General features: G+C 45.7%; 2 protein-coding genes across 3 annotated transcripts in view; one reads left to right on the top strand and one right to left on the bottom strand.

Moving 5' to 3' along the window:
• The first annotated feature begins 1,387 nt into the window (after positions 1 to 1,387).
• LOC113984430 (nudC domain-containing protein 2-like) lies at positions 1,388 to 2,053 on the top strand. Its single transcript, XM_039385853.1, has 2 exons — positions 1,388 to 1,465; positions 1,564 to 2,053. The coding sequence occupies exons 1-2, from the start codon at positions 1,388 to 1,390 to the stop codon at positions 2,011 to 2,013; spliced, it is 528 nt and encodes a 175-aa protein (XP_039241787.1). The 3' UTR covers positions 2,014 to 2,053.
• Positions 2,054 to 2,764: 711 nt separating this feature from the next.
• Positions 2,765 to 24,873, bottom strand: part of ABCA1 (ATP binding cassette subfamily A member 1) — a 90,248-nt gene continuing 68,139 nt past the window's right edge. Inside the window, exons 18-50 of one of the 2 annotated variants that reach the window (XM_027714400.2) lie at positions 24,543 to 24,656; positions 23,898 to 24,069; positions 23,227 to 23,358; positions 22,562 to 22,701; positions 21,425 to 21,562; positions 20,663 to 20,883; positions 20,228 to 20,300; positions 19,504 to 19,706; positions 18,987 to 19,035; positions 18,204 to 18,317; positions 17,710 to 17,861; positions 17,106 to 17,230; positions 16,631 to 16,729; positions 15,428 to 15,617; positions 15,189 to 15,283; positions 14,767 to 14,799; positions 14,093 to 14,198; positions 13,307 to 13,381; positions 12,758 to 12,927; positions 11,656 to 11,833; positions 11,007 to 11,122; positions 10,775 to 10,919; positions 9,313 to 9,436; positions 8,572 to 8,701; positions 8,318 to 8,438; positions 8,079 to 8,141; positions 7,518 to 7,624; positions 6,943 to 7,084; positions 5,572 to 5,706; positions 4,759 to 4,862; positions 4,539 to 4,631; positions 4,114 to 4,357; positions 2,765 to 3,912 (exon numbers count right to left, since the gene is read on the bottom strand). In XM_027714400.2, the coding sequence (XP_027570201.1) occupies positions 3,772 to 3,912; positions 4,114 to 4,357; positions 4,539 to 4,631; positions 4,759 to 4,862; positions 5,572 to 5,706; positions 6,943 to 7,084; positions 7,518 to 7,624; positions 8,079 to 8,141; positions 8,318 to 8,438; positions 8,572 to 8,701; positions 9,313 to 9,436; positions 10,775 to 10,919; positions 11,007 to 11,122; positions 11,656 to 11,833; positions 12,758 to 12,927; positions 13,307 to 13,381; positions 14,093 to 14,198; positions 14,767 to 14,799; positions 15,189 to 15,283; positions 15,428 to 15,617; positions 16,631 to 16,729; positions 17,106 to 17,230; positions 17,710 to 17,861; positions 18,204 to 18,317; positions 18,987 to 19,035; positions 19,504 to 19,706; positions 20,228 to 20,300; positions 20,663 to 20,883; positions 21,425 to 21,562; positions 22,562 to 22,701; positions 23,227 to 23,358; positions 23,898 to 24,069; positions 24,543 to 24,656 (4,244 nt within the window). In that variant the 3' untranslated portion in view covers positions 2,765 to 3,771. The remainder of the gene's footprint in view (positions 3,913 to 4,113; positions 4,358 to 4,538; positions 4,632 to 4,758; positions 4,863 to 5,571; positions 5,707 to 6,942; positions 7,085 to 7,517; positions 7,625 to 8,078; positions 8,142 to 8,317; positions 8,439 to 8,571; positions 8,702 to 9,312; positions 9,437 to 10,774; positions 10,920 to 11,006; positions 11,123 to 11,655; positions 11,834 to 12,757; positions 12,928 to 13,306; positions 13,382 to 14,092; positions 14,199 to 14,766; positions 14,800 to 15,188; positions 15,284 to 15,427; positions 15,618 to 16,630; positions 16,730 to 17,105; positions 17,231 to 17,709; positions 17,862 to 18,203; positions 18,318 to 18,986; positions 19,036 to 19,503; positions 19,707 to 20,227; positions 20,301 to 20,662; positions 20,884 to 21,424; positions 21,563 to 22,561; positions 22,702 to 23,226; positions 23,359 to 23,897; positions 24,070 to 24,542; positions 24,657 to 24,873) is intronic. The other variant, XM_027714402.2, reaches the window with a different exon arrangement.

Here is a 24,873-nt window from a genome sequence, read left to right as displayed (position 1 = left end):
AAGCCCTCTACTCAGCGCAGATGGCCAAACGCTTCTGACAGATAAAACCTCCATTCTGAATCTTTGGTCTGAACACTTTCAGACTCTTTTCAGTACTAACCATGTAGCCCAAGACTCAGCAATTCAGTGCATTACACAACAACCCGTGAAGAATGAATTGGATATTGCCCCTACTATGGGAGAAACCCTCAAGGCCATACAGCAGGTGAAAACTGGCAAGGCAGCTGGGGTTGATGGAATTCCACCTGAAGTCTGGAAACATGGGGGCCTTGCACTCCATGCTAAATTTCACGAGTTTGCAGTGCGCTGTTGAGAACTAGGCAAACTACCATCAGACCTTTGTGATGCAGTCATCATCACTTTGTATAAGAAGAAAGGAATGAAATCAGACTGTTCAAATTACCGTGGTATTACTCTGCTCTCCATTGCTGGTAAACTCCTGGCAAGAATACTCTTGAACAGACTAATACCCGCTACAGCAGAAGGAATTCTACCTGAAAGCCAGTGTGGTTTCAGGAGTACCACAGACATGGTGTTTGTTCTCAAGACAACTGCAAGAGAAGTGCAGGGAACAGAACAAAGGTCTCTATGTCACCTTTGTTGACCTCACCAAGGCTTTCGATACTGTGAGCAGAAAAGGTCTATGGCAGATTTTGGAACATTTAGGATGTCCCCCAAGTTCCTTAAAATGATCATCTCACTCCATGAGGATCAGCACGGCCAAGTCAGACATGGCAATGCACTTTCTGAGCCCTTTCTAATAACCAATGGTGTGAAACAAGGCTGCGTTCTCACTCCAACCCTATTCACACTCTTTTCCAGCAGGATGCTCCAAAGGGCCACGGCAGACCTCGAGGATCAGGACGGTGTCTACATCCAATACTGTACTGATGGAGGCCTTTTCAACCTAAAGCAACTGAAGGCCCACACCAAGACCTTAAACCACCTTGTCCGGGAGCTGCTTTATGCTGCCGCCCTTGTTGCCCACACAGAAGCAGCTCTGCAGTGTTTAACATCCTGCTTTGCTGAGGCTGCTGAGCTTTTTGGGCTAGAAGTCAGCTTAAAGAAGACAGAAGTTTTCTATCAGCCTGCACCTCAGGAAGTCTTCCATCATCCCCATCATGAATGCAGCTATCCACCAAATAGACAGAAAGAGAGCATAGCACTGGGGCATAATGTGAAGGAATAGTGTGGCTACAGAGATCAGCTGACAGTGTTTTCAATCCCTAATTATGCTACCTACATATTTAAAGTCATAAATAATACTGTTTAAAAAAAAAAAAAATCTGTCGGCGGGGCGGGGGCTGTGGGGGGCTGAGGGCAGCGGTCCCTGTGGTTTACAAACTATTTCCTGTACTTTGTCTGGGGGATCTCAGGGTCGAAGCAGATGCCGTTCAGAGCGTTCTTCGCCGCCTCTGCCTCGGAGCGGCTGTTGAAGCTGACGAAGCCCATGGGCTGCCTGGAGGTGAGTTTGATGAGAGACCCCTCGTACCCCTTAAAGGCTCTGAAGAGCAGGTAAAGTGTGCCGAGCCGTGCCCCCCGGAGCCGCCGTGCCCCATATAGGCGCCGTTCGAGGAGCGCGGTGGGGCGGTGCCCTGTGGGACGCCCTGGGGCCGCTGGTACCAGACGCTGGAGGAGGTTTTCATCGAGGTGCGCGCCAAGGACGTGCGCTGCAGCCTGGGCAGCCGCGACATCATGCTGGCCACACAAGGGCGGGAGCTGCTGCAGAGTAAACTTTCTGACTCTACAGTAACTGATGAAGGAACATGGACATTAGAAGACAGGCAGCTGATACGAATTGTTCTAACGAAGACAAATAGAGATGCTGGAAACTGTTGGACATCTCTGTCAGAAAATGAATACGCTGCTGATCCTTGGGTACAGGACCGGATGCAGAGGAAGCTTACACTGGAGCGATTCCAAAGAGAGAACCCTGGATTTGACTTCAGTGGGGCAGAAGTTTCTGGAAACTACAGCAAAGGAGGACCAGACTTTTCTAGTCTTGAAAAATAAACTTTTTATCTGTGTTCTTTCAGAGGAATTACATGTTACAGTTAAGGACTGGAATCACGTAACTGGTGAAGACTTCAGTGATCTCTTCAATGGATTGTTGTCAAAAGTAATTACTTCAGTGAAGAGAAAGGTCTCTTCCAGCAGAATGAAGATAAAATGTTACCAGCTGATTTATAAGCTGCAATTACCTTATAATACTAAGGGACAAATTATAGACAAAGGTGTACATAAAAAACTAACATCTTCGAGCAGTATGTTTGGCTTGGGTATTTTTTTCTTATTAGAAACACCACAGTAAACTGTTCAGTTATAAATCTACCACTTGTCTTTCTACATCTTATTCTTGCTTATCTACACCTGAGGAGGAACAGCCCCAGGCACCATCACAGCCTGGGGCTGATCTGCTGGAGAACAGCTCTGCAAAGAAGGCCCTGGGGGTTCTGGTGGACAAGCTGTCCCTAAGCCAGCAGTGTGTCCTGGGGGACAAGAAGGGCAATTGGATCCTGGGGTGCGTTGGGAAGAGCATTACCAGCAGGTCAGGGGGTGATCCTGCCCCTCTACTCAGCCCTGGTGAGGCACATCTGCACTGCTGTGTCCAGGTCTGGGCTCCTCAGGACAAGAGAAAGCTCCTGGAGCAGGTCCAGCAGAGGCTGTGGAGATAATGAAGGGACTGGAGCATCTCCTTATGAGGAAAGGCTGAGGGAGCTGGGGCTGTTCAGCCTTGAGAAGAGACACTGAGAGGGGACCTCATCCATGTCTGTCAGAGGATGGACCAGGCTCTGCTTGGGGGTGCCCATCAATGGGACAAGAGGAACGGGCAGGAACTTGTGAGAGGTTAAAGAGCAGATACTACAAATCTGAGTGACAGCTCATGACTTAGAATTTGCTCTTGGCATTAGCAGCTTGTACAACTACTGAGTTCGCTGCTGTGGTCCAAACCCTAGGTCTGCTTCTCACCCACTTCCTCCCACTAGATATTCATGCAGCTGCTGCAGTACCTCAAAGGAACAGTAAAGTACTTAACTACACAAATACCTAGTCAGAGTGTGTTATTGATTGTGATGCTGGTGGGACAATCATATGCATTTGGAGGGTACACAGTTCTGCATATCACAACTTGCTGATGAAGATACATGGTTATCATGGCCCATCTCTTGCCATCCCACCTCCACAGTACTGCTTTGTGGCCTCAGATTTGTCACTACTGATCTGTACCAGTCTAGAAAAAGCAGCTGGTCAGGTAAGTTTTCTCAATCTAAGGCTACAACACTGGTGGTGACTTTTCTTGCCACTGACTGTTCTGGTACATTCATTGCCAGCAATGGATGTAGCACCAGCAAATTCCCACTCCTGACATGAACGTTCTAAAAACTAAAACATGCATGTCTAGAATACCTGTAAGTAACCACTGGCCCTGACTCCTCAGTGAATTATTTTAGCAACCCTAAGAAAAACATACTGTGCAGAACAAGATACAGTATGGTTTAAAGCCCACAGCATCTAGTGGGTGCTTTACCACAGCTTCAGAGTTATACTGTAAGGAGCTAAGTTCAAGTCTTTCACTTGAAAACAGTACAAGACGACTCCATGAGGCACTGCCCCTGTAAAGGAATTGTTTTCATTGCATTGAATTGCATTGCATTGAATGGTTATCAGTAGAGTGTCCAGTTTCTTTTCCTCTAGCTTCTTCTTTGGGAGTATCCTATCCCAGGGAAAGGAAGTTTGCATTCTGCTCATCATTTCTTTGATGAAATTGGCTCACACACAACTTTCTTTTACCTTCTCATCTTGCAGGAAGGAATTAAGGATTGCAATGTCTACCACAGTCTGGTTTTTGTGTAATGACAGGTCCTTGCTATGGTCGTCGTCGCTTTGGTCCTTAGCAAAATTGACAAATACCTACAGGAAAAAAAGAGCATGTCACACACCTGGATTTTCATTAATTTGGGGCATTTTAAACACTGGGCATCCTGAAATAGTCTTGGGATTTGTTACTCTACTTTGTTGAAATGCCCTTAAAAGAAAGGTCCAGTAAATTAGTGGATTTATTCCTACCTCTGCACAAAGAAGCTTTTGGCATCCAGGCTACTAAAAACTTACTTGGTCAAGTGTTGTCTGAGAAACGGAGTAGTCTTCTATGTGGAGTCTCTTTTTGTTCTGGGAGAGAATACTGAATATTTTGGCCAGGGAGGATGGTGAAGAAGGAAGCTGGTACTGCAGCATATTCCGATGCTTTTCCTTCAGGACACTTCCAGGGAAGGCATGCCCAAAGAACTCCTCAACAGGCTTCAGGTCTGGGTTTGCCCCTGCAATTCTCACCACTATGGTGTAACCATCTCCAAACCTGCAAACAAGAACACCAGCACAAGGCTTTAGTGCTTCGGAAATACAAGCGCAGCTTAAAATCCATCAGCATTTCCCACAGTCAGAACAGCAACGGGAACGCTGCACGAGGAATTAAGCCTGACTGTATCTCCCTAAAAATGCAGGCAACTCTGTGGTGTAAGTGAAAAGAAAACAGGTACCTGTTCTTTAGATGCTGGACGCTGCCCAGACACCTGAACCGCCCATTGACCATTATCGCCATTCGAGTGCACAGGGCTTCACATTCTTCCATGCTGCAGGCAAGAGTAACTTCATTAGCACTGCAAACAGCAGCGAAGGGCAGAGCAGCCAAGCCGAGCTTAGCGTCCAGCCCTGGCAGATGCAAAAGCCAGGGTACGACACAAGTGGGCCGCCACGTACCTGTGAGATGTGAGCACCACTGATCTCCCCTCCTTGATCACACTCAGGGCGCAGTTCCACAAGAAACGACGTGCTTTGGGATCCATCCCTGTCGTTGGCTCATCCTGCAATACGTGTACCAAAAAAACAGATTACACTGCTACATTGCACTGACAAATACCTCGTCTATGAAATGACCTGTCCATTCTGATTAAGCATACTGGAAACACTGAAAATAAGCAAGTTTGACTCGTTTTCTAAAATGAGAAAATAACTTGTGCTCCAGATTTTAAATTAGCAAACACATCCTTTTCAGAACTGAGAAGTACTGCTTATTCTGCAATTACAGCACGTTGAAATAGCCAGTTCTAAGACAAGTTGAAGCCAATTAGCTTGTTTAAATACAGCACAAGTCTACTTTCTCATGCACTCTGAGCTTCAGTAATTCTAGTGTCTGTCCTCAATTTTAATCTAGGGAATGGTAAAATATTTATTTCCAATTTTCAGTCGATTATTGAAAACACAGTCAGATTTGTTCATGTCTAGCAAGAAGGCTGTAGTTTTTTGTAGGCATAGAAATCTTGAAGCTGCTGACGGTTTGGCATCATGTTTGAGACCCCCACTTCACAGTGATTTTCCAGAAACAGAAGCCTGGAGGCACTTTATAGCTTGCACCTACATAGGGAATATTTATTTCCATGTGCTATTTGCTCATGTTTAAGTGATTAATGATGTAGTTAAACATTAGTTGGACATGAAATAGCTAGTCTTCGTTTGAAGACGGTTTTTCTATTCTGCAAGAAAACTGCTAATGAGCAAAGGTTGCAGACTCACCAGGAACACCACAGGTGGCCCTCCAATGAGGGCAATGGCCGTGGAGAGCTTGCGTCTGTTCCCCCCGCTGTAATTCCCAGCGTATTTCTCTCCATATTTCACAAGGCCCAGCTTCCGAATTGCCCACTCGCCAACCTACAACAGACAGCACGTCACCATCTTGAATCAAGCACAGCAACATCCACACAAGGAGATTTTCCTTATGAGCTTTGGCTTTGAAAGCAGTTTTTAGAAGGGCCATTCATCCGAGGACATGATGTGCACGGATATGGCTTTTGAAGCACCCTGTTCACCTCTAGAGCAGGATATGTGCAATCCTGTCCCTGGGAGCCCTGAAAAGTCAAATGGCTGCAGCTGATCAGCCAGTGAGCATGAGTTTAACACCAGCTGAGCCACATTAACCACCAGTCTAGTGCTCTTAGCAGCACCAGCTTCAGAGAGCTTTCCTGCTCCTGTGGGCTTACAGCAGGGACATGGTCACTACTGACACACAGCAAATCCCACCGTGGTGCATCTTAGCCCTTCAGACAGATGGGATCTGTCTGTTATTCAGGAGTATCCCTAATGGTGCCAGTAGACAGGCACTGTTGCCCTACAGACTTAAATGGGGAAGGGATCCAGCTACTATTCAAATCATATGCAGACCTGGGTCCCTTTTTTTATGGGAGCTGGTGGGAATATCAAACAGAAGAACTCAGCAGCAATCTTAGAAGGAGCTTGCAATTTTCACCCATCATGCCTACTCTTACAAAGGGATTCAAGCTACTTGGACACACCCTATGTAACATCTACCTTCAGCAGTTCCTGTTTTGTAGCACCCAGGTCTCATACAGTGAAAACTGCTGTTAACTCAAGGAAACAGTGCTGAGAAGAGTGCTGTATGGTACTGGCAGCTGTGATTAATTGCCTAAAGACCATTGGTGTAACTCCACGTCTGAATGGTGAAATAGCAGCACTTCAATGATGAAGCACAATCAACTGGAAAGCTGTAACAGCCAGCATGAGGCTTCTGTTAAGCTGTAGAGTTTGGTTCCTGGGACTTTGAAGAACTAACCCTTGACAGCAGGTGAGGTTCTGCAAGACATGCAACTCCACAGCCCTTAAATTCTTAAAGAAAGTAATTCAGTGGAGAAGGGCTTCCACTATGAGAACACAGGACCCAAATTATCTGCCCTTCCATTTAGTACACTTCTCTAGGCAACACTGAAAAAACACCAAAACTTTTGGATTGCTCTGAAGGGAAGGGGGGCAGATTTCACCATACAGTACCTTCAACACTTTCACATCATGGCATTTTATGTCTTGCAGTGAGGGCACACAAAACAACTTGCAAACTGGTTACTGGGGTGAGTTCTATGGCGTTTCATTTACCTTGCAGACTTCTTTCTCTGGAACACCTCTCAGGAGAGCAAAGAACTCCAGGTGCTCTCGCCCTGTCAGCAGTTCATTAACAGCATCAAATTGTGGGCAGTAGCCCATGTTCTGATGGACTTCTTGAATGTTGGAGAGGATACTGTAGAAGAAAAAACCCTTTGTTAGGATTTCAGGAGTACATGCTGCTATTTTAGATGTTAACAGAAGGAAAGTGAAACAGCAGTTTTGGAATCACTGAACTAATGAAAATACAGGATCCTCAAAGTCCATCTCAGCCAAGACACGTTTTCTCTCTCCCACTCTTCCAGTTCTTTTTTTTTTTTAAAAAGGACATTTAAATGTGAAAGAGCAGGTATTCAGAAGTGACTACCAGACTAAATCAATTTTCTTAAGGCCACTGAAGTATTTTACCAGACTTGAACAAGGGCTGAAACAGATGACAGGAGTTGTAAAAGGAAAAAGTGGAAGTGAGTTTAGATGTGGAAGTGGAACAACTGCTGCAAAAGCTGGAGGAGAAGGCAGTAAAGGACCTACTTCCACACAAAGCAGAGAAAAGATGCATTGCCTTTCACCTGTTTCCTTTGAGGAAAGCTTCTCCTCCTGTCACATCTGTATCACCAGTTAGCATCTTAAAAGTGGATGACTTGCCAGCACCATTTACTCCCAGGAGTCCAAAGCACTGGGGATATAAAAGAGTACAGTGTGTTTGAGAACGGGATTCAGCTGCATCACTTTCAGCACTGACAAGAGGGGAAGGAGCAAACTTGATCCTCAGGACAGCTGGAGAGACTCTTCCGTGCATTTTCAAAAAAAGTTTTCTAGGCTTTTATTCTAAGTATAAACCTTTAGGCTGGGAAAATGAAGGAACCGTGGTGACACATTGGTACATTGTCACCACAGTGTATCCATACCAAACCTTGGATAGTGGAGTTTGGCCTCTGGTCCCAGAAACAGAGTTCAGTATTTTCTTCAAAGGCAGAGATACACAGAATCAGAAACTGCTTCCGTTTCCAGTTTCTTCTGATGTAATTTGAACATTCACTGGGTTTAGACCTTACTCTACCCTGTGCTGCCTTGTGGCTCTTAAAATGCTGCAGTAATAGCAAAACAATGCATTTGACAGATAAGCTTACCTCTCCAGGGGGGATTCCAACACATATCCTATCAACTGCTGGCTTTCGCTTCATTCTGTAAATCTGAAACCAGAAGAAAAAAGAATGAGAAGGAGAATGTCAAAGAACTCTCACAAGAGCCATACATACTTAACGCTCCATACTTGATCCAATTTTGACCCCACTAAATTCCTCTGATAAGGCATGGTGAACTGCATAGTTTTGTGTCAACAAGTAGGAATGCAGAAGTTCTCTGTCACCTTGGTTAGCTCCTTGATTTCCAAGATGTCACTCTGTCCCCCTCCACTAATTATCCTCTGCCTCTCTCTGGTTACATCCTCATCTTCATCATTCACAGGAGGCAGCTTGGCATAGACAGGCCTGGAGAGAACAATGTGACAAAGGCTTAGCAGAAGATGACAGGGCCTTCACAGATAACGTTCTCCCCATTTCACAAGGGACACCAATGAAAACGTCACCTGCCCATCGTGGAGCAGTGGAGAGGACAACCTACCTGGGTTTTATGAAGAACCTGTACTGGATGAGCACTGTGATGAGAAAAAAAACAACGCCCTCTACTGCCATGGCAAAGAGGTTCCTTCCCACCAGGTCCCATGACAGAGGGGACACAAAACGGTTCTCTCCTGCCAAAAGGAGACAAGACACACAATCACTTTTCCAGAGCAAGGGGAGTGGGCTAGCATTTCTTCCCACAGCGTTCACCAAGTTGGGCACTGGGACAACTGGTGATCAGCCAGGTGCAAGAGGGAAGGGATAGACCACACAGGAGACGGCTGTGGCTGTGTACACATTTCTTACTGTAGCAAAGCTGGGACTTAGGCCCAGAGAATTCAGTCTGCCAAAGAGCTGGATCACCTTTTCAAAAGGTTAGTGAAGCACAGGAAGACTATGACTCAGGCCTGGCATCTGCACGCCAGAAAAAAAAAAATCCAGCTTTCTAGAACCTCAGCCAGTCATCACACTTGGCCTAGTGGTCCTCTCCATACAATTGTCTTTATGCATTTTTATTTAATTTCCTTAACTCACAACACTGGGGTTCTGTCTGCCAGGTTCTCTTCAGTCCTTGTAACAACCTAAAGTGAATGGCTGTGGACACTTGCCACCTTTGATCAGATCTGTGCTGCAAATTGTGCCCTTTCAGTTCCTGAAAAGTTAGAGAAGCTCATCCAGAGCAGATTCGAGATTTCTCTGTTCCTTTCAGGCCATTGTCCCTGTGATACATAGTTTCACTCACCAAACCTCTCCAGAGCATCAGCCATGGCCTGGTTTTTCACCATGTCAATGAGTCCCCGCCCCAGGCAGAAGTGGGGGAAGATGAGGAAGACAGACTTCAGAATGTCATTGATGTCCTTCAGCTTCTGTTAAGACAAAATCAAATGCCAGTGAGCCACCTGAGAAGAAAGCAGCCACCACCTGCCAAGGGTGACCCATGTTATGTCTGACCCCTCCCTCCCTTCCTCAACACTGCACTCCACAAAAATTCAAGGATTAGAAATGTTCTCGCAAGGGCCAGTGCCTTGGCTGCTCTGAACAGTCAGTGTTGTCGAGTTGCTCAAGATTCTATTAACACAAGCAAACTGCAACAAAAGGAGAGATTTCTCCAAACACTCACAGTCTAAAAGGCACTGTCTGCAAACATGTAAAAGGGCTACAGGTTGAGGAGACAGGGAAGTTGTGCTTGCACAAACTGGTTATGTCAGTGGATGTGGGCAGCTCCTCCCTATCCCATATTAGAGGCTCTAAGACTTCTCCTTTGTTGTCTTCCAGTTGGCTTAGCCCACAGATTGAACTGATAGCAGCCTGAGGAGGGGTTCCTGTTCTGCCAGACACTTATCTTCCAGCATGTACTTATTTTTACTGAGCTGAAACAGGCTTTGTAACAAAAGGAACCACCATCAAGGTTCCTTGCCTCCTTATGCCCACAGGAAGAGGTATAATCAACAAATAACTCCCACAGGGTCTCCTGAGCTTCCTCCCACAAGGAACACTTCACACCACTGTGGGTCAAATGGGGCTGGCTAAGACGTGTTGTATACAAGCAGGGGAGGAACTTGCACCTTCCCCAGTAGGCATCTGGCTTTGAAAAACTGAATGGAGGAGTGTCAGTTCCCAACACATTTAGAGAGGTTTCTACCACAGGAGGCAAAATTGAGGGCAACTAAATGTTTGAGTGATTAAACAGACTTAGTAGATGGAAACTGCCCTTCATTAGTAACATACAAACAATTCCATCTGAACATAAGAAAACTGTTTGAGGGATTTCTTTGTTTGTTTTTGGTTTGGTTTGGTTTTCATCTGTTTGGTTGGGGGTTTTTGTTGTTTTGTTTTTGTGGGTTTTTTTTACCCTAAGAGTGAGACTGAGAAATGAAAGAGGTTGCCCAGAGGGACTATGGAGTCTCCATCCCTGGAAATGTAAAATCTGATGGCCCTCAGCAAAGTACTGTAGTTGATCTTGCTCAGAGGTCAGACCAGACAATCACAGGAGGTCCTTCCCCATCTTAACCATTCTGTGAACATTGCTGAATTGGGCTTTAACCCACTTCCACCAGAACCTGTGTTTAAACTGCTGCCAAAGCTACTGGGTACAGGCCACGGCCTAGCTTTTCTGGAGAACTGGCTGCTAAAGGCAGCATGGCACCAGCATGGAACTAGATTGCAGCAGCACAAGACAGTGAGGAGCTTCTGGGGAAACGTACGTTGTTGGTGAAGAGCTCCAGGACAAAGGTGGCCACACTGCCATTGATGCCAATGAAGAGATTCACACTGGTCAGCACAACATATGCTGTGCTGGGGATTTTGAACACGAAGGAGGCTGGATACATGAGAGGGGTGATGGACCACCTGGCAAAAAGAAAAGCAGCAGCATCAGGTAAGCACCTGCTGAGTCTTAGAGCCTTCCCAGTCACTCTCTAAAGAGAAATCTCTTACCCATAGAGAAACAGAAGGAGAGCCAGCACAGGCAAGTTGGAGGAGGATACATAGGACTTCTGTTGGAAGCAGATGAAGATGATGACGACTAATGTGGCTGGAACAATGTAGTTGCACTTGAAGGGAAAAGCATGACTTTAGATTTCTTTCCCAATGACAAAAAAAGGCGCCTTCCTGCTCTAATCCAATAGTTCTCAAAACTCTTTTGTGTTCCCAAAGCTCTTTTCAATATGAGACTCTTAGAAGTGTCATATGTATGAACTACAACTCAGTACACATGAATTTACATTTCTTGGTCCCTCTAGAAGTAGCCAGTAGACTCTCAGAGGTTCTGGACACGTTATAAAAACCTGCTTTGGACAAAGCAGAGCAAGGGGCTACACAAGCAAACATTTTGGGGCAATTACTTTAACGTGACGTAATAAATGCTGATGACTGAGCCTGTGGTTGTCCTCCCATCCTCTGTTGTGCTTCTTGCCCTACTGAAGTGAACAACTGCCCCAAGAGAGCGAACGCAAAAGTCATGGTCACAGTGGTTATTCACTGAAATAACGTGGTGCCTGCTGGCCCAAACTGCACTTTGCACTTCAGTGCAAGACACCCTGCAAAAACAGAAGAGAGCACAGTTTAGCACATTCAAAGGCCTTACCATATCCCAGACAAAGTTGGCCACCCAGTAGATCACAGGCTTCACACCACTGATGAACTGCAGGTGTTTAGCCTTGCTGACACGTTCTTGAATAAGGAAAACCACAAAGCTGGCAGGAACAAAGGACATGGCAAAGATCACACAGATGGAGACGAGGACATCCACAGAGGTGGTCATCCTGGACAAAAAAAAAAAAGGGAAGAAAACAAAATGCTTGTATGCTGGTGCTGGCTCCTTTGAGATGAAATGAAGCAGCTCATTCAGAGCAAAGCAGAAACTGCTTCTTCTGCTGTTCTTATTCTGCAGGGTAAGGGATGACCACACCAGGCTGTCCTAATTGCACAGTTCTTCTCCAGCCATATAACAAAGGGAATATACACAGCCTGTTGTCATCTCAAGGACAACACCACAACCTGCAGACTGGTTAGAACTTCAGTGTAATACACTGCTTTCTGCTTTCCTTATCACCACCATTTTGTTTCCCACCTAATGCATTTCTTGGGGTTTTTTGGGGGTTTATCTTTTTTTTTTTTGGTGCTGTTTTAAAGTTCAGAGATACCTGCGTGTCATCTGCCACTGCTTTACAGGTTTGAAGATGTACCTGCAGACAGGTCCTGACTTGGATAGTGGTAGGAGTGGACTAGTCAATGCTTCAGGGAAGTGAACCCTGCACATTACTGTGTGCCCCCCCCGGTTGAGACAGTGGGTAAAACTGAACAGGATCTATCAATGATTCCTAGCCAAATGGTGGCACCTTGGGACAAAAGAATGACCATATTTATGGTGAGACACGTTTCTGAAGGTGGCTGAGAGGAATTTCCTAAGTGGCAGAAGACCTGAAGATCACACTGGTTCTTAGAAACTGCAGCTACCAGGGACTCAGAGACAGAGAAAGTTGGCACAGAATTGGTGTTCAACACCAAGTTCTCAGCAGCACACGTTGCCAGCTGCCCAGACTAGAGAAAATAAGGCCTGCATGTTAGAGCCTAAATGCCACAGGCCACTGAGTGTCTACCAGCGAGGCTAAACCTCCCATGTTGCCTGTTTCCAGTAATCAGCAGCTGATGAGCCCAAAACCACCCATGTTCACATCAGGACTTACAGGGCTACTTCAGAGAGCTGCTGCTTGGTGAGGTTCAGAGGGTGATTGAAGGCAGTGATCCCGTAGGCACTGGGGTTTTCACCCTGCTGCAGGTTGGCTCGAAGGATGGCATTGTTGATCACATTCAGGAAGGATGCAATGGCATGCCAGCCCTTGTTGTTAAACCACACCTGCGAGAGACCACATCGACATCAGAAAGGCACCAGGTACATCATCTACCCAACTGGCACCTAAGCCCTGCAGAACATCCCTTCCTCTATTCAGGCCATACAATTTCTTTCCTCATCTTTCCAGCTAGCACGCTCAGGGACAGAACACAGGGTTTAATCAGTAAGTACAAAAGGCTGCTGGAAGACAGCAATGATCCAGCACTGAACTCCTTTCAGGACTTCGAAGAAACAGATTTTGAGGAAACCCACACGAGAATGCAAACTACTCATGTTCCCACAGGGAACTCTCTTCTGCACAGTTGACCATGGCAAACTGCTGTGACACCAGGTCACCAGAGCTTCAAACAGCAGGCACAGCAGTGAGGATTGGTTAATTTACCTTCACATTGTTCTTTGTATCCAGGCCTTTCATGAAACTTGACAAGCTGTTGAGAAATCGATCTCCAGAACTTCCCTGCAAACAGAAAAGACAGTTACTTCCCCTCTGAGAGTATTCTTATTTACGCCCTGGGGTCTAGCAGGGGTTACACAACGTTTTTCACAGCTCTGACAGATTTCTTCTCATTCAAAAGCCTCTATCCACCAAGGTGGAGGTGGTAAGAAGGCTGAGAGACTTCAGCTTTCCTCCACCCTTTCCTTTCTGGGGTCTCATCGGTAAGAGGTCAGCCTCACGCCTGTTTTTTTCCCAATAAAATGTATTAAACAAGGTTGCAGGCAACCTTCAGAGACATTGCAGCCCACAAGGCAAGCAGTCTCAGAGGAAAACCAGGGCCCAAATTCTCTTCTGAGCCAAGGCAGACTCAGTACAGGAGGGCTAAACTAGGGTACTGAAAGAAGACAGCAACCCCTTGTTAATTCCCTGAGACAGCCCAGCCTGTCCTGCCACAAAACACTCAGAGGTGTCTGCAATCCCCACCAGCTTGCAACTGTGTTGGGCAGAACCCACATCAGCAATGTGGGCTACATAAACTTCAGCTGAGCATCTCTCCCAGCCTCCTGCCACTCCCAGACAACTGCCTGGGAGATCCCAGTTCAGAGACAGTGGGGAGAAGCCACTGGACGCAGCTAACATACACACCCCCCTCGTTTTATGGCTTCCAAGTCCTTTCCCAAGAAACAAGAGTGATATTAGTGCATCCCGGGTTTATGGGGGACGGTTGCTCACCTGTGCTAGCTCAAAGATTTTCTTCACCTGTTTAATGGCATCGGTGACTTCATGGCTTGGAGGAAGCACGAGGGAACTGCTGGCTCCCAAGGAAAAGCCACCATACCTGAAAGTTCAGACAGAAAGTGATGCTGAGACCTGACTGTTCACTGACATCCAGAAAATACCGCTCCTCCTCCCTCTCCAGATGCCTCCTCTTCCTGCACTACATCCAACACAAGTGTCTCCTCTAGTACAGGAAAGGATGACTTTGATTTTCCTACATGGCTGCTTAGCCATGGTGTCTTGTGCTCTTTCTTTCTTGGGTTAAATACCCATATTATGAATGCTGAGCATGCTGCCCATTTAATAAATGCAGTTATACTCTCCTGCAAGTGCAGACAAAGCAGGACATCTCCCTGCTGCCCTCGGTTGGAAGGATAGCACCTCCCAGGACAGCATACCAACAGGCTGGTCATGCAAATCTTTTCAAGCCAATACTGCAATCTGTATAAGGCAGATATGATTTTCAGTACTCTGGGGTTGTCTCCCAGTTTATCCTTCAACATCTTCCCTCAACATCTGGCAGCTAAGAGTCATAAAACAAACTGCAAAGTGGGGTGGATGTGTCAGGCTTAACACAGTGCTCAAGGGTTAGTGGACACATACAAGATAAAGAAAAGGCAGTAACTCACCTGAACTCATTCACCCAGACCTTATTCTTTAAGCTGTAGAGACAGAAAAGAGAGCTGATGTATAATATGTAGAACAAGAGAAGAGACAGACCCATCACTGTTGCAGGCACACGGCCAGGGAAAAGAGTGCAACAGCCTCTTGCATCTGTCACATGTCCCACCACTCCTCTGCAGAGTAATCCCTAGGGTTGGTACCCAGACTTTTCCCATACTGTGCCTACAAGGGTCAGGACACAGCATCACTAATAAAGCAAAAACACCACTTGAGTTGAGGATCAGGGTAATGTGAGGAGCTGAGTGGATTTGGCTCACTGCTGAAGAATTTGGGCTGCCCAGGCTTATTTGCCTGATCTATGCACCCCCCCCATAGAGCAAGCAACATTTGGTGGGGAGGGAATGGAGAGAGTGTGTTTAACAGCTACCTTTTCCCGATGATCTGCGCGTAGGTCTTCACTAGGTAGTCTGATATATTGCGGCCTGTCAGATTCTGGAGGATGTCAGCAGTGTCTTGCTCTCGCTGGTGCCACCGGTGAAAACACAGATAAACACTCGTCAGAAAGCACAGACGCCGAGCCAAACAAATCTTGTGCAATGCTTTGCACACAAGAATCACACCCAGCCGCTCTGCTCCTGATTGCAGTACCACTGAGCTCCCTCCTACCTGTGGCGGTGGCAGCCCGCCTGCACCAGGGGGGCACACAGGCAGCATCTTCTTGATCTTCTCATTGCTGCACTCACAAGATGGGGAAGGGTTCTCCATGCTCCAGTTGCCTTTCAAGAAGATGTCCTGGACTGACTCTGGGACCAAAGCAGTGGTCCATTCCTTCTGCCCCACAGTGCAAGGAGTGTCTCTGTGTCAGGAAAGAGGGAAGAAAAATGCAGTTTTAAAAACAACTATGATGGCCTTTGCTTACAAGCCATTTAAAGATCAAACGTCACAGTCCTCAGAAGAGGCAGAGTGTTTCTCAAAGGAGCTTGACCTCACTGAGACAAACAGCTCAGAGTGACAGACCTGGCTCTGCAGCTTTTAAGACATCCCAGTGCCAAAGAGACCGAGGCTGGCCAACACTGAGTAGTGTCAGACACTCCCTTCTTTGTATTATAATTAAGTTCTTTATTTCAGTCAGTCCCAGCATGCACAGTGTCCAGAGTTCAAGGACAATGCTCTTAGTCATATGGTTTAGTTCTAAGTAGCCCTGTGAGGAGCAGGTACTTGGACTCTATTCTCATGGGCCTCTTCCAACTCAAGATAATCTATGATTCTAAGATCACAGCAGACACTCACTTCCTCAATGACATTTCTGCCTTTGGGGCACCAAAAGACTATTTTTCCCCTCGGCAGCATCACTGGGCAGCTTTCTCCCCATGGCCCATTGGTGGAGTAATGCAGCTCCCATGTCTGTTAAAAAGGATGCAGCTTAATTTCCACCCCTAGCCAGTATATTGGACACCTTGCCTCCCTCCCTATCATCCCATGAACATCAGCTGCAGTTCTTCCAGGCTAAAGACAACCAAATCAGACTGATGTACACTCTGTAGGGAATACCTACAGTCGACAACACAGAGCAATGTAACCAGGTTCTTTACCATGTTCAGGACCAAACAGTAATCTGGGGGAAGAGACCACTCTCTCCTTTTCATCTCCATCAGCAAGGACTTGCACTCAAACCTCACTCCCTCAGCATGCTGAGGGCTGGCAACTATTTAAAAGGTTCTCAGGAGAAAAACTGAATGTAATTGCAACTCTTCTGGCTTAAATCCTGCTCTGGCCACACAGTACTATAATTCCCTAAAGCCAACTAAATCTACTAGTGACCAGAACCTGGGGGTGGACTTCCTCTTCCCAGACCAGAGTTCTACTTACGGGATGGAATGTCCCTGCATACAGCGTGTCCCAAAACCAGGCTTATCAAGAAGGGCATCCAAAAGCTTCTGAGTGCCTGCATCTTCAGGAGCATCATTGCTATGGGTACAGCAGAAAACCACTGTTGGGTCAGTGTGTTAACAGGCACACAGCAAAAGCAGCAGCAGAGCAAGGCCAAGAACACAGTGAAAGGATAATGGATGGGGATTTGCCTTTGAAGAATGCTTGGCCTAGAGCACACACACACTTCCAGTCTCTGTACACAGAACTGCTAGAGTCATAACACCATTCAAAAAGGGGTACGGCCTTGCCAGTAGTTCAGAGTTGGTATTTAAAGGTCCAAGAAGAAAATAACAGTACTCTCTTTAAAATGTGCTTCTGAGATAAGCACAAACCCCAAATTTAAATAACCTGTTAAGGAACTCAGTAACGCAAGTCTGAAAAGAACAGAATTTGTAGGCCACAAGAAACGTACCTAATAAAAGTGTACTGCTCATCGTACATCCAGGGTTGTAATTCCAGGCTGGGGTACTTCCCAAAAGGAGGAACAATCAGGCTGAACATGAGAGCAATACACACAAAGACAGCTGGCAGCACAATCTGAAAGTGTAAGGAAAGAGCAAGTCCCTTTTTAAGCAAATATTCCCAGAGGCATCAGAAGTTACATGTGAATCACTTAGTGGATTACTGGATTACAACTTTTTCAAATTTTCCCAGGAATGTCTTCGCTGTTTTCACCAAAGCAGTGATAGACACCAATGCAAGACTTATCTTGGCATTTAACCAGGGCACTGACTTGGGATTCAGCAGCAAATGTTGCTCTCAAGGCCAAATTTAGATTTGAACCTCAGCTGCATCCTCGCTGTGCAAGAATACTGTAACCACCTGGTTATCACACAATTCCTCTCACTTGCACAGGCCTCCTTTTGTTCACAGGTGCAGTGTGCAGTTCACAACTGAAGACCAGTTTTGGTTATTTGCATTCCCTTGAGGTTTTCAGCCTACCACCCACTCAGACTACAACACACAGTGCAGAGCTGTCCCTGCTGAGGGACTCTGCTCACGTTGGGTGCTCTCACCTGGGCGAAGAAGCCCTTCCGGCTTCTCCTGGCAATAAGCATCCTCTTCCACAACAGAGCCATGAACTGCTGCTGGGTGAGCTTCCAGCCCTTCATTTGGTAGGAGCCTTTCCCATCCATGCCACTGAGAAGGTCTGTCTCTCTGGATTCTGCTAAGAAGAAATGACCCTCATTCAGAAGTTCAGAGATGCTCTCTGGGTACTTCTGTGCTGGAGGCAAAAGGTGATGGCTGGAGCAGCTACTCTCACCCATCCAAAAAAAAAAAGAAAGAGCACGGTGAGCAGAGATAACGGAAATTTACATGAATGTATTTTCTCCCTTATCTCTCTGAGCCTTGATGAGAGGACTGAACAGGCTGTGGATCCTGCACTGTTCACTATTCCTAAAGGCAAATATGCCACCACGCCTTTTGCAGCCTCAGCCTTCAGACCTGCAGTATTTATAACAGAAAAGAGTATCCACAAGAAAAGAACAGGCTTAAGACACAGCAATACCTGGATCTATGTCTGAATCATTAGGATCAAATGCATCATCTTCTGTAAATGGACGAAGGCAGCTCTGTCTATCTCCAAACACACGTCTGTTCCTTCTGGCTGGCAATGTCCCATCTGAAAATAATGCAGTTATGGTTAGCTGAACTGCTTCAGGTAATCTCCAATTAGCCCCAGAAAAACCACAGTAATATCATTTTCATTTTACATGTCTTCTATTTGCAAAACAAGGAGCTGATCTGGAGTGACTCCAGTGCAGGTAAAAGTAAAACCAAGACCCTCACTCTGCAAAGGGTCATATTTTATGCATCATATCTTGTGTGATGTTCCATAAACAACTTCTAGTGCACTGGACACTTTTTTTTTCCATGTAGGCAGGGAAACAGCATTATAATAAAATTCTCACTTGATATGCATATGACTAAAAGTGCAATTTGCTAGCACTCATTTATCAGGAAATGTTGTTATAAGCACTTAGTGCAGTGATCCGCTCTCAGAAACTCATTTGGTCTGACCCTGTCAAGAGTTCCTCAGAGTAGACAGTTGTGTCAGTCAAATAATTTTCAATACACTTAAACAGTAGAAATTCTTCACTATTACAAAATAAATATGCTACCACTTAGTCAATTGAAGATTACAGTATATAAAAGCATGCATTAAGTATACTAAGACAGCTATTTTAAATCATTAAAAATACTAGCACACCAGAGCTCCTGTTCAGTCTCAAACAGGGTCTGTCACACCTGCAGGGGATGTGTCACTCCTGCAGGTGACAACTAGACCCACCTGAGGTTTCTGCATCCACACCACTATCATCAGCCACTTTCAGGAAGATCTGAAAAGCAATGGTAAGTGTCAGTGAAAAAAAAAAAAAATCAAAGAAGGAACAACAATATGGGGACTGCTTCAGGAGATGCCATGAGAGAGCAAAAGACTGACAGGTGCAAAAAGAAAACAGAGGATATAGTTTATCCCCTGCATGACAGGGACATGGACTTTGTGACTTCTCTCCAGTTTCCAGGAGCCAGCCTGTTACCACATACCAGCTGTTCCCCCTTTCCAATGGCAGTTCTCAGTGCATCTCAAACCTGAGCTCTTTCCCATGTCTCAGAAACAGACCTATTTTTTAGGGTACCCCTCTATGAGCACACACTTAAACAGGGCAGAAGACAATCCATTTTGGAGGGGAACGCAAAGCAGCCTGTTCCATAATAAACTTTTACAGGAAGAGGTAAGACTACATCTCATTCTTAGTCGTGACACAATTCATTTTGCCTAGTTTAAGATAGAAGAACTCACTAACCTCTTCCAGGGTAGTTTCAGAGATGCCATAGCTGGAAATGCCAAGATCAGAAAGACGGTCATCAATTTCATGGAACAGCTCCACAAAAGCTCCCTCTTTAGCAGCCTTGTATGGCAAGACATAGGTTAATTCATGGCCAATGTCCTCCACTAGTCTGGCCTCAGAAACATGTTTTGTAATGAGATTTGAAATTGCAGAGACATCTAGAAAAAACAAACATAAAAGACAGTTTTCTTCTGGTTACTACTCATTACGTGGAAAGAAGAGTTCAGTCTGAAAAATCTTGCCAGAAGGAAAGGAGGGAAAAGAGGACATCTCTGAAAAGCAGCTCATTTCCATGGAAAGTCTTGTTTCTTTTCACATTTAACAATGGATGGAAGCCTGGACCCAAGCCTAGCTATAACTTTTTACATGCAGAATTTGGGAGAGCTTTTACATGCTACTGGAAGATCTGCAAGTCATTGACGTACAGTCCACCAGCATTACAGCCCTAGCAACTACATAATCTTTGCTTATTAACTCTCAGGAGAGCTTGAATTCAAAACGGCTCACTCAAGAAAAACATTCCAATATATACAACTTTAAAAATACCATCTCTGTAAATTTAATAATTGCCCCAAGACTGTAGCTACATAGGGGCACAAGGTTAAGACGGCTGTCCAAGCTGAACTGTAGAGCAACATCAGCACTAGGACTGAATCTTAAATTCTCTTTCAAGCCTCACCTATTGTAAGTGTGTCACTTTCATGGTCACTGCCAAGGCCAGCATCAGAGCTGCTCTGGGAAACACTGTCATCCTGGTCACAAAAGAGAAGACAAACATTATTTCCTCCTGTTTAATCAAAACAAGGCCCACTAGATGCTGCAGACGGTGACGTACCACTGCAAAGGGCTAAAATAAAAGTAAGAGGTCATAGGTATAGAAGTGAGTGTTACAAAAGCATGCACTTCATCTATTCTGTATCCCTCCGACCAGGTTTGGACCACGGACATTGAAACAAACTACAGCGCAGATGTACACCCCATGCAACAATTTAACCAGACATGGTCTGGCATAGTACCTATCAAATATGTAACACTTCTGCTGCTTCTAATAGGCCTGAGATTTCATGAAGGAAAAATAAACATAAGCAGAAGAAAAAATAAACATAAGCTGTACCTTTTTCAGATAGGACACTGTGCTGCTGCTGTTTCTGCAGGAGCTCAGAGAGGAATCCACATCCTTCTTGACCAGGGTCAAGTAATAGCCTGTTCCCAGGTGGTTCTTCAGGAAGAGAGAAGAGCCAACACAGCAGAGCTTGCCATGAGAAATGATGGCAATCCGGTCCCCCAAAATGTCTGCCTCATCCATGTGGTGTGTGGAGAGAATGATAGTGCGACCTGAAAGACACCAAGGAAGATGTTGCTGTAAGTCAAACAGACCTACGTTCCCATGCCAAAGCCACAGCCATCTGCATCTTGCCATGAAGTTGGATGGGAGGTTGATGCCACAAGCTTGGCTCCTTTGAACAAGACTAGCAGTATGGGAAAAGTTCACAACTGCTGTCACGCGCTTATTCTGCTGACCTTTGTCGTGCTCAGCAAAGGCAGGTTTAATTTCATGTCAGCAAGGCTGGCTGCACAGAGCAGAACAGAACACTGCTGAACACCAAGGGTGACTTTTAGACTTTAAGTGCCCTCATGACCCAGTAAAGAACTTTGTTCTGAGCTCTGACATGAATAGGATGAATAGGATGAGGGAGGAGGACAGGTGAGAGATCAGAACAACCTTGTCCTGCATATCTTTGTTCATTCCTCAGTGCAGGCAACAATAGATTTGCAGAGACACGTGGCTATTTTGAGAACAGTCATGAAACGGACTGATTTTCTTTTGCCTTCCACAACACATTCATTAAGAGTCAAGAAAAAGACATGTACTTACCTTGCCGATACTTCAGAAGCAGTTCCCATATCCCTCTGCGAGAATAAGGATCCACCCCAGCTGTAGGCTCATCCAGAATGACAACCTTGGAACCACCAACAAACGCTAAGGCAACAGAGAGCTTCCTCTGCATGCCACCTGTCAGGCACAAGAAGAAAGAGGTGTTCAGGCTGATGCAGTGACAAGTGGAACAGCAATACTTGCAGCACAGTGGATAATGAGCTCTCTGAAATAAAGCAGACTGAGAAGAACAAGTACTGCTACTGTCTCAGGCCTTCAGGGTCCCAACCAGCTTCTCCACAGTGGATAATTGGTCTGGGTGGTCTTCCCTCAGTGGATGTAACTCTCCTCCTGCTGCAGGAAACCACGCCTTGCATGCCCTTCTGTAAGTGAATCATCTATCTCAGCACAAGCTGAGCAAGTCACCGGCTTGGAGGCCAAACCATATTTGGGGATCTGGAGCACAGGTCTCCAGAGCTTGAGCTGCAGAATTAGGTCCCCATGAGACCTCATGGAGGCGTTCCAGAGGCAGAAGCGAGGAATTACATTGCACTCTTCAATACTAAAGCCAACTGTGGTCATCTGCTCTCCCTTCCCAAACTCAAAACGTGCAGTCTGTACTGATAGTTGAGTAAGACAAAGGTATCTCAGTCTCTCAACTATCTGGTACAGAATGATACAGGAATCCAGCTCCTCTTGAACCAATGAGAAGAACACTCCAAGTCACCAACTGAAGAAGCACGAGTCAGCATAAGGAATGCACATACAGCTTGGAAACAGCAAGGGACTTGGACATTATGGTCTAAGCCACTCTCACCTAAACTCATGAAACTCATAAGCTTTAGAAGAACAGATATCATGTGCAGCTGGACTACATCATGATGGAAACAAGTACAAAATACTCAGAAAAAGTGAGATACTTTTTATGGCCATTAGATAGCTTGAGACAGTGCAAGATTTTAAAGTTTACTAAGACACACTGATTAGGTACTTAATAAACAACTGATTTCCTTACGTGCTTAACTGTATAGCAGTCTGTATCTAATTACAGGATCCAATCAAGGTCCACAATGCAGCCTCTACGAAAGCCAACAGAGCATTTCTGGAGGGAAGGAATGTAACAGAGCTGAACCTTACCAGAGAGTCTGCTTGTCCTAGCTTTCAATTTGTGAGGCAAACCAACATCTGTTGCCATCTGCTCCATCTCCTCTTTCACCTTCTTTTCCGGCAGCCCTTTGAGCCGAGCATAGAACCAGATGTGCTCCTCCACAGTCAGCCTACGGAACAGGAGCAGCCTCAGGGAACGGTTGAAAGCATCATGCTGGGATTCATCGCTTACATTAGCATTACACAGGCATATGTTTGCTCAGAAAAACATCTTTTAAGGCTGAGGTCTCAGGAGGGAGCTACAGACTGGGAGTGCTCTGCTTGGGCCCGACTTCAGGGTGTGGCTCTATTCACCACCCATGTAAATAATCCTCCTTTAAGGGCGCTTGACAGAGTAGCCCAAACATCCCAAATCACTAAGCACCAGGAAAGCACTTGGCCTAGTTGTGTTCAGTGGAATAGATTATTACGAGACATGACAGATGAAAGTGTAGGCTCTTGCTGATCATTCACAGGCACATAGGAACGTGCTAGTAAACAAAACGTTCCTGTACCAATCTCACACCACCCCACTGTGTCACACCATGCACACATTAAAAAAATGACCATCAAAGCTGAAAGCCCACTACTGTATTCCTAAGAACCCAAACGCCTGTTGGATAACACCAGTTCTGTGCCTCACAGATGCTACTCACAAGTCAAACAGCACGTTGTGTTGTGGACATACACCCAGGTTCTGCCTGATGGCACTGAGCTCAGAGCGGATATCTTTGCCCAGGATGAAGGCTGTACCCGAAGTTGGGGGGAACAAGCCAGTCAAGATGGACCTGAAGGACAAACAGAACAGATTAGCAGGTTCCTAGGTTCCGCCAGGAAATAGCTGCTGTGCACGCCAGGATGGCTGAACTAAGAGTGGGTGGAAGCCCTGGGGAACTCCCACATCAAGAAAGTAGTCTGAAAAACATCTCACTAATGGATTAAAAAAAAAAATAAAGTCATCTCCAATGGTTTTAACAGCGATCAAAGAACACCCACATGGCTGCTTGAAGGAAAATTTTTTCTTCTAAGAGCTTCTCATTCTTTCAGTCCCAACTTTCTTCCTTACACTGGTAAGTCAGAATTACAAATGGTGTTACTACAAAATGCTTTCTCCAGATTCATTCCACCCATTCTCTACCTGAACTTCCTCTAGTTTCAGTCCCCTGTAAGTCTTCTGAGGCAGCTCACAATTGTAGTAAACCAGCAGAAGCACACTAGTCTGCACCAGCTTGCACACTGCAGCTGTATGGCTACTTCTACCATATGGGTAGGAACTGCACTATGCAGTTGCTTCCTCCACTGTCCTAAAGGATTATTTTGTTCTTACATGGTAGTGGTTTTCCCTGCTCCATTATGTCCCAGAAAGGAGGTGATTTGTCCTTCATAGAAGTTCAGTGTGAGACCATCTACAGCAACTTTCTTGCCATCACGATAAACCTTGACCAGGTTCTGGATGGAAACACCAAGACTTAAATGCACTGGCTCTTCCTCCTTGCAGACTGGAAGAAAACACAGTAATAGAAAGATATGACAGGTTTTAACAGGAACTGCATGGGAGTTCTAACAGCGATCACATTCCCCCCAGACTGTGGAGTTCAAAGAAGAAATGACCTATATGAAGAATTGACCACATTTCTTCCTCAGGAACAGGAACCTTCCACAGAAATTGTCCTTTAATCTTTTCTCTTTCCTGGTCTCATCTGAGATCTGGAGATCTCCACTGTTATCAGGGTCAGGAAAAGTGGGAGGGAACTTTGCAACACCATGAGGCTCGAGTGCACATCTGCACTCAAGTGGGCAAAGTACTTTGGGTTTATCTGGATACACCCACCTGATCAGTGTACCCAAACTGTGATAACAAAATGACAATCAATTTCACCTTAGCCATGCCAGTCCTGCTGTCCTCAGACTCATTTAAAAAAAGTAGACCATAACACTTCACTGCAGAAAGTCTCTCTGTCCAGCCACTTACCCTCTGAAGACCCCTTCTGATCAGGATGAGGCTGCTGCCTGTCCTGTGGTTCCTCACCAAACCAATACGACTTTGTGAAAGGAAAGTACCAGGGTCTGGGAATCCCATACTGGCCTAAAAAGAAAAGCATTACATGAACCTGACTGCATCTGTCCCTTTTCTTTTATTAGCTTTCAAGACAAGAAGGGAAGTACTCCACCCCCAGTAAGCCTCTAGGTGAAGCAGGACTAAGAAGAGATCTTTCTTGATGAAGACACTGACAGACTTTGGGTAAGAGACATCTAACTTCACTTTAGGGTTAAAGTGTGCTGTGTTGGAAGGCGCTAAGTGG

This window comes from Pipra filicauda, unplaced genomic scaffold (assembly GCF_003945595.2).
Source record: "Pipra filicauda isolate LSUMZ 115617 unplaced genomic scaffold, ASM394559v2 scaffold441_size551697_pilon, whole genome shotgun sequence".
NCBI classification, from domain to species: domain Eukaryota; kingdom Metazoa; phylum Chordata; class Aves; order Passeriformes; family Pipridae; genus Pipra; species Pipra filicauda.
The sequence above is the reverse complement of the archived record's forward strand: the minus strand, read 5'-3'. Positions and strand labels throughout refer to the sequence as shown.

What these genes read in the sequence shown, in the direction of transcription:
- LOC113984430 (XM_039385853.1), top strand. Translation starts at nt 1,388, where the DNA reads ATGCCGTTCAGAGCGTTCTTCGCCGCCTCTGCCTCGGAGCGGCTGTTG. An exon ending in AGCCCATGGGCTGCCTGGAG is followed by an intron (nt 1,466 to 1,563) that starts GTGAGTTTGATG and finishes TGCCCCATATAG; the next exon opens with GCGCCGTTCGAGGAGCGCGG.